The sequence below is a fragment of the Pygocentrus nattereri genome, chromosome 17 (genome assembly GCF_015220715.1).
Source record: "Pygocentrus nattereri isolate fPygNat1 chromosome 17, fPygNat1.pri, whole genome shotgun sequence".
Lineage (NCBI taxonomy): Eukaryota > Metazoa > Chordata > Actinopteri > Characiformes > Serrasalmidae > Pygocentrus > Pygocentrus nattereri.
The window spans coordinates 26839756-26852801 of NC_051227.1; the positions used below are offsets into that span (position 1 = coordinate 26839756).

General features: G+C 40.8%; 1 protein-coding gene across 2 annotated transcripts in view; it reads left to right on the forward strand.

The window, feature by feature from the left end:
• Positions 1–2028: 2028 nt before the first annotated feature.
• The window catches only part of foxo1a (forkhead box O1 a), a 40994-nt gene continuing 29976 nt past the window's right edge, over positions 2029–13046 (forward strand). The window contains exons 1-2 of one of the 2 annotated variants that reach the window (XM_017696811.2): positions 2029–2260; positions 2378–2961. In XM_017696811.2, the coding sequence (XP_017552300.1) occupies positions 2422–2961 (540 nt within the window). In that variant the 5' untranslated portion in view covers positions 2029–2260; positions 2378–2421. Of the gene's footprint in view, positions 2962–13046 lie in introns of both variants that reach the window. The other variant, XM_017696810.2, reaches the window with a different exon arrangement.

Below are 13046 nucleotides of genomic sequence, written 5' to 3' on the forward strand. Positions count from 1 at the left end.
TGGCCTGACTGCATGTCTTTGGATTGTGAGAGGAAACCGGAGAACCCGGAGGAAACGGAGAACATGCAAACTCCACACAAAGTGGACCCTGATCACCTGGCCGGGGAATCGAACCCAGGCCCTCCTTGCTGTGAGGCGAGAGTAGACATATAACATAACTAACATATAGAGGTCTGAGTAGACATATAACATAACTAATATATACAGAATATTACAGAATGACATGAACATTTGTGCGAATAAGCATCAATTTTATCCTATGTTCAAAAATTATATAATAATATAAATTAATAATAAGACCTGTTTGTTGTTTTTTCATTTGTTATTAAGATTAATCTAACATGTTGAAAATATTCAGTCAATGAGATTTTTGACTTTAGATTAACAGATTAAGTGACCCTTATTAGTCCAACAATGGGGATATTTCACCTCGGCATTTAACCCATCCGTGAAGTGAAACACCACATACACTCCAGTGAGCACACACACACTAGGGGGCAGTGAGCACACTTGCCCGGAACGGTGGGCAGCGCCCAGGGAGCAGTTGGGGGTTAGGTGTCTTGCTCAAGGACACCTCAGTCATGTGCTGTTGGCTCTGGGGATCAAACCGTCGACCTTCTGGTCACAAGGCTGGTTCCCTAACCTCCATGACTTTATTAACTTTCAAGTCACACTTTAAGAATCTGGTGTGTCTTATAAAAGGCTGTGCTGAAAACGTGCATTTATAAATACCTTCAGTCCTTACTATCTATTTGCTGTCTAAGTAAGTAAACTATGCTTTAGTCCAGCACTATCAGTTGTCTGACAGTTGTGTAATTACACTATAATTACACAGCTATGAGAGCTATTCCTAGATGTACAGACTGTACACATTAGCCACGGTTCAGCCACGGTTCAGTCAGCAAAGCAGGCACAATAACACTGCAGTATTTAAACTCTCCACTGTCTATTAATAATATTTGAAAGCTCTGTGTGCACTTAAAAGGATATCACTTCCTTAAATTAGAAGAATGCTTTTGTGTGAGGCTTTATGTGACCGTGTTCACCCGCAGTGCACTAAAGAAAATATCGCTTTAAAGGGCTCATATCATATGTTTTTCTTGTCATTTATTTTTCTCATTGAGGCCCACTTATAACATTTGTGTGGTTTCATGTACCAAAACGGCTGTATGTTCATTTTACATGACTGTTTTCTCTCTGTATGCCTTATCCTGATATGTAAACAAGCTCTTTTCTGATTGATTGTCATGTACTGTGCCTCATTCAAAAAGTTCTCCAGGCTGAAACACTCCTTATAGCATCCGCGTGAGTGGGCCAGGCTAAACGGCTGCTGAATGCTTGGATATATGTAAATAAATTGGTTTTTGTGACATCATTCAGTTACCAGCTTAGTTTCATACAGGGACGATCTGGAGAGTGAAAAGTACACTTTGAAACTTTAACAGTAGCCAGGTTTCCATCTAGCTGTTGAATTAAATTCTTTCAATGTCTTTAAAGGGCCCATAATACAGTCTGATGCAGTACGGAAACGCAGTTAACATTTCAAAATATACCATTCACTCGCCAGTCCATGCATCCAAATATTTACACATTTCCAAATATTCAGCCTACAGTATTTAAGCCCCGCCCACCCAGACTGAAGGGTGTTTCGGCTTGCACTGCTGTTCACTTTGAATAAGCAGCTAATCAGAACAGAGCTCATTTACATATATCATTCTTAAAGTAACAGAACAGACTGTTTAATTTTGAAAGTTAAAGAGAGATTGGAAAATGATCATGTAAAAATGAACTGTGTGTTTTTGGTCAAACAAGAAACCGCACACACGTTATTTGTGAACCACAGGGAGGAAAATACGGGACACGGGCCCTTTAAGAAGCCGTGTTTACAAGCGTCGAGGGGAAGCCTCGCGCCGTTTCGCTTTCAGAAAGCTGAGTTGTCAGTGGTGCACGGGGCCTGTCAATCAAGCAGTGGGCGGGGTTTGCTGCCATACGAGCGCAAGTTCCACTAAACTCACTTTGAACACACACACCCGCTGACATGTACACACACTCACACACTCATATACACACTCGCACCGCTCAGCCTGCGACATTAGTGACAGGAGCGAGACGGAGACCGGAGCGCTCAACTAGACCACAACTCCGACCAAAACAACGACAACACCTCTCTTCTCTCATGTAAAAGGCAAACGCTTCTGTCTGCTCGCTTTTTCCTCTTCGGCTCTGCTCTTTCCTCACTTTTAAACCATCTCAGATGTAGGTTAGTGAAACTCTGACGAGAAAAATCTAAATAAACTACTTTCTATTTTTCTCCGTTGCCTTTCAGTTTTCAGTCCGAGTGAGGTTAAGTTAGTTAGTTCTCTGTGGTTGTTTTCAGCTCACTTTTTCTCTCCGCCGGCCGTTCCTTATGTGCTCGGCGCCATGGCTGAAGCGGCCCCGCGACACACGGTAGAAATCGACCCGGACTTCGCGCCTCTCCCGCGGCCGCGCTCATGCACGTGGCCCCTGCCCCGGCCGGAGCTCACGAACCCCGCGGATTCGGGCACGTGTTCGCCGGCGTCTTCTGGCCAGCGAGAGGCGGCAGCTTCGGCGGGCCATACGGACTTGGTCGGTGGCCTCGGCTTGCTAGAAGAGAGCGAGGACTATGAGGAGCAGAAGGGGCTCGACTTCGACTGTGTCCACCAGCAGCAGCAGCAACAGCAGCAGCAGGTCTCGAGCCCACAGCTGGCTCAGCAGCAGCAGCAGCATGTACCTCTGCTGTCGTCCGTTTCGGCGCAGAGGAAGAGCAGCTCCTCCCGGCGCAACGCATGGGGCAACATGTCGTATGCGGACCTCATCACCAAGGCCATCGAAAGCTCCCCGGAGAAGCGCCTCACTCTGTCCCAGATCTACGACTGGATGGTGAAGAGCGTGCCTTACTTCAAGGACAAGGGAGACAGCAACAGCTCCGCCGGCTGGAAGGTAAGTTAGGTACCCATGCGCCCTCATGCGCTCAGTGCTGACCACTGCTGAGTGGGTCAGGGCAGTGGTTTCCAAATCCAGTCCCCGCAGTGCACACTCACTTTAGCTTCTTCACTCACTGCCTCCTGCAACAGTTTGGGGGTGTCCAAATCAGTGTATGTGTTGAACATGCACACATGCGACATATAGGACCTTGCGCTAAAACAGTGATTGACATTGCTGAGTATTTTCAAATCTGTGAGGAAATGAATGCACTTTCTACACAATAAGCTCCTATAGTTTTATTTATTTATTTATTTGGTTCGGCATTTCCTCTTTCACTTTGGAGCTTTAGCATTTTATTTTAGACTAAGGGTTTCCAAAAAGACCACCTAACATACTTCATTTCTATGGTATAGATGTTGTGCTAGGATCAGATGCAGGTCTGTAGGAAACTTGGGGAACTTGGTTTGGTTTTACTGACTGACTCTGCTTAAGTCATAATGTTAGATTGAAGTGTCATCACTTCAGTCTAAAGTTCTGTTGTGCCTAATAGAACTGTACCAGCAATTGAGTGCAGTTGAGTTCTTGGTTCAGGCATATTGAGAAGTTTCAGGTCTGTCCGAGAGTCCCCATGGAAGTGAGTTGGAAAACGCTGTTTTTAATGGTTGTTACTTGCCAGCTGGTTTAAAGAATCCATTCTAAGCATGCAGGTCACTGTGAGTCGCTTAACTTTTTCTGTCATGGGATTGTCAGTAAGTCCCCATTCACTGATTTGTATAACGGCTTTGGGTTCTCTTTATATGTGGCACATGGTGAATTTGAGTGGAGACAACAGGTCACTTGCCTGCTGTGACCATTGGCAGTCATATGACTGGTCCCGAGTAATGTTTGATATGAGGTGTCTGCTGACAAGGAGGTTTTGAGGCTCTTGCCACATTTATAGCCATACTATGTGTTTAGGTTTGTGTGAATCTATGTGTTTGTATGGAGAGGGATTGTGTTATTCGGTGAATTCCAACAAAATAATTAGGATGGCAATGATACTGTCATGCTTTGTAATGTTCTCTGTATGCCTGAAGCTACCTGACAACCAGAGAAACAAGAAAACAGTCCTGGAAATCCATGGAAACCACCTCGTGAGATGGGACCAAAGTTACGTTGTTAGGCGTAACGACTCTTCACACCACATGCTATTAATAACCAAAGGCTTATGTGTCTGTGCCCTTACGATGCTTGCCAAGTATCTGTGCGTGAAAGACTGCACATGCAGGTAAAGCCCTGTTTCCGCCCACAGATTTGGGTGCGTTCTCTCAACATTCCACAAGCTTTGTGCTTTTGTGAGTTTGTGCAAGCTTAAAGTACTACGACCAGCTTTACTGTGGCGCATGAGTAATGCTGTGAGTGCTAACCATTGTGAAGAGACTTTGCATTTCACCTGAATTCTATGACACATACTGCATGATAGTACAGGTAGTGCTTCACTCACTGTTTTCCCCCAGTATTCAGAGGCTCATCTGTGCAGTGATATACACAGCACAGTGTTGGTTTACAGCCACTGCCATTGTTGGGGCTGTAAAAAGCTGAAAAATCACATAATCTCTAAGCAACATTGATTCATTTATCCAGTACTGGCTCACAAGGATGAAAAAAAATGCAGTCTGTGAAGCTTGAGGTCTGCTGGGGGCTGTTATATGGTCTTTTCTGGTACTATAAAGTTGTGCAGAATGTGCAGTGGGTAATGATCGGTTTAAAAGCCCCATGGAGACCTAACATACACTTAACCGTGGCCTTATATCACCCCTCTTGTTGTAAGGAGGCCGAGGTCTTCACGCACTTTGGCTTAACTACATCATGTGTAAATGGTTTTCATAAATTGGCCAGTTTTCAGCAACACATCTGTCATGTGGCTTGTGGTATCTGCAGGCAAGTTGTTGTGGCTGTATAACATCCAGAGCCACATAGAGAAATGAATATCACAACCTAAAATTACATGCAGGCAATATGAACATATCATATTTTTCCGATAAGAAAAAAACTCTAAAATTCTTACGTAACAGGAGAGTGCAAAACTGTTCTTTACTTTTAATGTTAGTTTATAAAAAAGATATTTTATTAAAAGCAATTTTGGAGCATTTCTATTGGTCTGTTAATCATGAAGTTTTCACACATTTCCTTTTAAAATGGGATGTTATTGCATTTTGTCTGCTTTAACTTATTTACAATCCCTAGAAAAATAAACAGTGTGTTACATATCACATATCGCAAAAAAATGTCATCAGGTATTGTTATATTTTGACCATTGCTTAAAATGTGTTTCCTGTGCTGTCAACGACCAGCAGGCTAGTCTTTGCTGAGTTTATGGGCACAGTGCCCTGGACAGGCTAACACTGTGCTGTAATTGACTTTGGTGTGTTTGAGTGGCAGAGAGAGTGAGAGTCTGTGTGGCTGGGGTAGGTGAGAGTGTGGGAAAGAGACGAAGGATTCTTTGCACATCTCTTGTTTATTCTTAGATGTCCTACTGAACTCGGAAGGGGCTTTTCAACTTCTTTTGTCAGGGCCACTTGTTATCGTGTGTGGGTCGCATTTGGAAGGCCGGTGTGGGGTTAGATAAAAGCGACGACAAAGGAAAGGACACAAACGCTTAGTATTTTCCCTGATCTGTTCTTCTTGGATAGTGAGCATCCTTTTCAGACAAAGAGAGAAAGTCAGAGAGAGAAAGAGACTGATTCAGAGCTACTGGCTCCTTTTTGCTCTGCTCATGGCAAAAGAAAGCTCTTTGACAGATGTGTTTTTTTCATCCTACTCCACGACCACTCAAGCTCTCCTGCTGATTCATTGAGCTAAATTGTTGATTCGTGGAGTGGAGAGGAACTCTGAACTGGTTCCAGTTGGACCCAAGTCCAGAGTGTAAACTCATTCTTCTTACAAAGTAACTGTAATGTCATACCTCCCAGGGTGAAATTCAACTCTTGTTGCCACATTTACTATGTTGAAATTATTTCATCTCGTCTTTGTCATTGAAGACCCAGGAATAGCTGTTAAATGAGAGGCGGACTGTAAATTTAGTTTCATTTATTTATTTATTTATTTTTGGTGGAAAGAAACGACCATGAGAAACCATATTAACATGAAGAAAAGTTGTCTGTCTAAAGTTCAGATTAGGCTGATTTCACAGGGGACATCTAAGCGTTCTATGACAGGTTTGTGCAATGACATCGGAATCATATCGGTATCTGCAGGTGTTTGCTGAAAACAGTTATCAGCATCAGACAGATATTTAGATTTAGTTTAGGCTAAACAGATTCAAACTGATATTTGATGACTGTTTTACTCTAAAAGAGCTGACCATTTAGGTAACACTGGAATGCTGTGCTAAAATATCTGCACTGAATTACTGCATTTATAATTCTACAGAAATATTATAAAACGTGTATATATATATATATATATATATATATATATATATATATATATATATAAATAATGTTCCCATATTGATGCATCCCTAATGACCATTGACAATTGATACAATCAAAGTTATTCTTAACAATATCCCTACATTTCCAGCGCTATTCTGAATGTAGTAACCGGTATAAAGTGAACGGCACTGATGCTAAATGGAAGAAGTGAACCTTTTCCATCCAGCAGAAAGTGAGTCATCATACTCTTCTCTGTTGAAGCCTTTTTCAGCCTCTTGGTGCATGTAGACTGTAAATTTCAAAGAAAGAGCACAAGACGTACTGTAATGAAGAACCAGCGTGGCCAATGAAGCACATTTGATTCTGACACACTCTTTCTCTCTGCCACAACCTGAACTACAAACTACTTTCAAAAGTACGCAACAGTTTGAAGTGACATAAAATGTCAGTAGCATTTATGTTCTCCCTGGAGTATTCTCAGCGTTGTGGCGTTGTGGGTGACTCTTCGAAGTTCCTCAGTGTATTTGTGTCTGTAGAGTTTTCATCTTGTGTGGTGTGCTGTGTGTTTAGAAGTCAAAGGTTACATGTGACTGCACACAGCAATATATTTCCACACAAACCCACCTAGCCAGATGTCTTTGTTTTATACACAGTTGACCCCATGTCTGCTCTTCCTGTTCTTTCATACAACATGGACGTCATTCTGCTAGTTCAAATATTTGATGCAGCACATGGCCACCAATCACGAGCATAGGCTTTCATGCTCAAAATCGATTTTTTCTGCCCTATAGTACATCACACTTTACTCTCATCATACTGCTACCTCAGCCAATCACCTGACACTGTATGAAAACAGAGGAAACTGTTGTGAAAACAAGCTCCATGTTCCAGCGTCCTTCTGAAGGTTATCGTATTTCAGTAAAAATCCTTTGTGGCTTCTTTCATTTTACATTGTTGCATGATTGTAGATGTACCCACTGAAATGCTGAACATACCTTTAAAATTCCAGGCTTATTATATGCTAAGTCTTACTATTCAGTAACTACATGGACAATAATACAAACAGGGTCCTGGCTTTTTAAGTAGTTAAATACAATAATAGTGTTCAAGTTGTTATAATTAATGGTAGCAAATGTTCTTGAGGGATATTCAAGTAGTGGTCATTGAGAATTGGGCTTTAATTTTGGCAAAAAGAACTTCAAGACTGTGTAGTGATTGGGACAAATGTGACCATTTTTATGAGAAAGCATGTAACAAACTATGGAATCAATGCATAATGTACTATTTTACTGTGCATATAGCCTGTGAGTGAAGATGGAGTATCAAAGACATTGGATATTAGCAATTCTATTCCAGCTGTAATCATATTGACTTATTAATATCAGGGAGGAAAAGATGTGTTTCAGCATCAAAGGATTGGCTACAATTATGGAACATATTATTGCTAGCAAGCGTCCACTGCCTGGCCGACAGCTTGAACCCATCTTAGAGCCCTGTCAGCTCTGAAAATGGCTTCTTGTCCCAGTTTCTGAAAAATACACATTTGGTTTGAGCCAATGGTGAAATTTCAATACATATCATCAGAGAATGCACTGACCTCTTCTTTCAAGGACCGTTGGTAGCCTTTTACTGCCCTGTCCCTATTTAAATTAACATAAAACAAAATAGCTGATTCTTGGACTAAGCTGTAGATGATCTCTGCTTTTGCATGAGCAAAGAATATCTGCAATTTGAAGAGCAACATCACATCAGGGTAGAGCATCTATGCCTCGAACATGAATCTCCCTTTGGGACGTACTAGGACATGAAGGATAGTTGTGTTTTCCAGAATGCCCGCCCCTCTCCAAATCCTCCCACCCCTTCCTCCCCTTACATCCTGGCAATAACTACTCTTTCACTTCTCGTCCCGCAATCAGCACGGGATGAGGCGCTCTCTCAAACATGACTTGGCATCAGCTGTGGTGGATTTCAGCTGGCACGGCCGCCCACAGTGAGCTGAAGAACAGGGCGCTTCTCTCTCTCACTGCCCCCAGGCTCTGACTGCCTCAGTGCAGCATTCACCCTGGGTTCAGATAAGGTGACACCTATTAAAGGTTGCATAACGAAACATTTACTGGAATCCGAGAGCCCCAGGCCAAAGTCTGGTGCCACTTGTTAGTGAGCGGAACTGTTGCGGCGGAGAGTTAGAGGTATGAGGGGTGCCATTGACCAACATACTCAAAAACTTGAGCTATGTTACTAAACAGGGCACTAGCTGTTCAATATAAACCAGCATACACTGTGTCTGGAAATGAACATGAATGAAAAATATGACTAACCCAAGCTCTAAGGACCTGTCAGCATTCTAACATTGCTGTAACAACTATTATTATTACATTTATATTATTACCTATCATTACCATTAAGATATTCAGATAATAACTGAATAATAAGCATATAATTTAAGGACTTAAAATGTGGTCTTTTATGGCCAAAACTAAACTAAAATCATATAAATTTAGACAAACAATTATCGTCTGCAGAATTATCACAAACTATATGATGGTGATCCATAATTAGTTAGGAAGTACCATATATGAACATAAGTCCTACCTTCTAGCTTGCATTTTTCATGATGGTAATGTAATTACCACACAATCACCTATTGAGCTACCTTCTAATATTACTTAATAATAGTAATAATGTTATAATTACTTATGTTACTTATAATAATAACAATATTCTACCTGGCTTGCATGTAACACTGTTAACATACAGTAGTTATCCATGTTTGTTTGGGTGGAAACCTTTTCTCTCATCAAGCTCATCGGTTTTATTTTCTACCAGATCTCATCAACCAGATTTTCTTTATTTCATGTCAATGTTCCTAAGCATTTTTGCCAGACTAAAAATACATTACTACATTATAATATTTTCAAGTGACATTCAAAGTACTCAACAAAAGAATTAGCATAATACTGCAATTAGTAGTGGTCGGTATAGCCAAAAATGTATAATTAAGAGGTTTCATTATATGTCACAGTGTAGTGCATTTATAGGTACTTTTATCATGTATATCCATTTTTATATACATATATTATATATGTATATTATAATAATATTATATACATATTATTCTGATGACATGATAACATTCTTCTAACATTTGTCCCTTCACTTTTACTAAACATGATTTTTAACAACTAAAGTAAATCTAATGTTTTTGTTGAGTGAAATAATATAATCAGATATAAATAATGGATAGATGTCGATATTGCTTTATTACCCTAACGAGATACAGTTTCTCCAAGCTTGGCAAAAAATGCAAAATGTTGCTGTTTTCTGTCTGAATTTCTCACCTCTGTCGCATCGCTTGTGTTGGAGCTTTCATCTATGACCATTAGACGCTGCTGGAATATTATATATTAACATATTATTACACGTTAAATATTACAAGGCTGTCAGTTTTGCTGAGAAGCTGTGGAGCCTCTTGACTTGTAGCAAGAACCAGGCCCTGAGACCACAGCATCGCCTAAAGCAGCTGGCCGAGTGAGGGGTGCTGTAGTTGGTGCGCACAGAAGGCTGACGAGTCTCCAAACTAGAATTATGGCTAATCGCTAACCCCTACAGACGTTTTCTTTCCTCAGTTCTTGTAACTCATTACATCCTGACTTACTTCTCCTTTGACAACAAACTTACCTCAGACTGCAATTCACTACAAGGGAGGTGAGGGCATTAGCGTGTTTTGTGCTTTATGTATGTTGCTTAACTTTCATTTGTTCGCTGCATACCAGCATAACATAAAATTGACAACTTGACAGTCAAAATGGACAAATTGACGGTCGGCTGCTCTTTGGTGTCAAGGAAGAAGAATCAATGAGGAAACAAGAAAAAGCTCTACAAACCAAGGCAACCCTTAAATTAAAATGTCTTTATTGTATTGCCATATCCTGGCTGGACTGTTCAAAAATGCCAGTACGTAGTGGCTTGTGCTTTCTACAGAGCATAATACAAATGTATAGGAATGTATATTTACATGCAGAGTTAATTAGTCAGGTGCCTGTGATCAGTCAGATAAAAGGTGCACCAAATTTGTTTTTCTTTCCCACCCACATTGTCCTGTCTGTTAAACCTGGCCTGTCATCTTTCATTTCATTCTTTTTTCTTCTGTTTGTCCATCCATTTGAGATTCTGTTTTGGTTAATGTTTGATGTAGTGAATCACTATTCCTGGCATGTGAGGGATAGCGATCTCACAAAGCAGATGTGTGTGTGTGTTTATGTGTGAAAAGAATGTACTACTATAAAGGAGTGTATTATGAACTTGCAAAGCTGAAAAAAGCTAAGTGAAGCTAAGTGAGTAATTGGTGAATATACAGACAGATGTTCTGACTAGACTTGCCAGTTGTCATGTATGAATTTCTGAACCCTGTTTACCTTTTTGGCCTTCACCCCAGAAAGAGAGAGAATGAGGGAGGGAAGGGGGGGGAGGGAGGGAACATCTTTGTGCCCCTTCTCCAGACTAAACATACCACTGACAAGGCAAAAAAGAGAAGAAAAACGAGCACTGGTGACCTCCAAGAATCGTAGTAGTGAAGCAATGGACAAGTTGTCAGCACCTTTCCAAACTACTATAGCCAGGCCAGTGCATGTCTATATTTTGTCCAAAGAAAATGCACCAAGAGGATTTATGATTATAACAGAATCTGTTCTCAGTGCTGCATAATTTTTTGCTCTTTTTGGAGTGTCTGAAGCGCTCTTTCTCTCTCACTCTGCTGTGTCAGTCTTTTTCAGAAGCTAGTACAGTACGTCATTTTGTCTGATTCTAGTCATTTTAACTCTGAGGTGGCTGATCCTTGTTCTGATTTTGTTTATCAAACAAGAAGCTGTGTTTACCCATCCAGCCAATCAGGTAAGGTCATGCATTTCCAGTGGCATTACATAGCCACCCGAGTTCCCAGGCTTGAAAGCGAAAGCTCGAGGGGTCAAATGGTTCCAAGTAGGACAGGATAGACAGCAAAGGGAAGCTCACAAAGCATGGCACATGCACAGTGCCAGCTAGGGGGTTTTGGTGGGCTTGAAAGAGTGGAAGTATTTTGCTGCATGATCGCAGAGCCAGAATAGGGCTGGCTCACCAAGCTGTGCCCATCCGTGTGCCTGGTCAGGGTGGTGTAACAGAGACCTCCTGCTCAAGCCGCAGCACATGCCGTTATTTCAGCATGCTGCTGGCCAAAGTCCAGGGACAGAACATCACAACCTCATGATTCAGTTTAGCAGTGCAGAAGATCGTGTGTTTGTGTGTGTGAGAGAGAGTGGTTGAACAGTATGTTCAGTATTTTAGCAAAGCTTCTGTTTGAGTAGTGGACACTGAGCATATAATACTGGGTTGGGATGGGAGCAGAGAGTCATTGCTTCATCAAATTATGATATTTTGTTCTGATATGATCAGATTTTTCAGATCTGACATTTTTTTAAACCACTTCATATTTAGTTATTAATCTTAAGAGTTATGAGATTGAGGACCTGAAAAGTAAGCCCATTTACTTAATATTTTTCTCTGTTAAAAAATAATAGGATTTCACAGCTGATGCTGGATTTATTTTGATGTGTTCAGAACATGATCTAATAGCTGATTTTTTTATTGTGGCAAGTTGGAACATACAGGCATATTAATAGGAATGTACTTCTCACATCACTCACCTTTATTATTACTTTAATGAAACAAATAAATAATACCTTAGTGATCTGACTTCTGTTCCAATTGTGTGCACACAAGGGCCGTACAGTTATTAGTGTCTTCATCATCATTGCGATATGATTTTCTATGATAGACATATTATTCAGAGCTACTATAACAGAACAAAGAAATTTCGCTTACGTAGCGCAGCATCAGAATTTTGTAATTACATTGGTGACAAAGTAGTTAGGAGTTGTGTCTGTTAGAGCAGCAATGTGCATTCCTTAGGGGATTTGAACCCCAGTGTTCCATATATGGAGTGAGTGACTTAACCACTCTGCTAGAGAGCCCGTCACAAAGCACACCCCCTTGCACAGCCAACCAGAGACATGCTATTTTAAACATAATTTGTCACTTCTCTTATTGTCATCTCAAAATCCAACAGCTTTAGTGAATATTGCATTTTATGTTGAGATAGAATACATGGTACCACACAAAATGCTTTATTTCTACATGCTGATTCATTTTGCTATGGGCAATAATATGGCAACAGATTTTACATCTGTAAATGTTGCATTAGGCAAGATAGGGTTAAGACTGATGCCAAACAGTCATTCTTTTAAATAGGGCCCTTAAATGCTGGCCACTGGTGAACCACAGATGATTGAAATCATTGATGAAATTTTCTTAGCTTATTGACATGATTTTAAAAATAACATTAGTTTATTTGGTTAAATTGATAACTTGAGTTGACCAATAAACCCTGACTTGTTGGTTTAGAGAGTGAGTGAGTGTGTGAGTGAGAGAATGACATGATGTCCTGTAGGCCCCCTGAAGTCTATATGACTGAAATAAAATTGTTTGGGTAATAGGTTGAGTAGCTAGAGTCAGAGCGCCAAAACAGCATGAAAATACTTTTCCTGCGACTGTTTTGCGACATGTCCATGATATTCAACTTTAGAGTACAGGTTGAACATCTTCATGTTGTACACAGTAAACGGGCCACAGACAGTGTATTCAAACAGAACC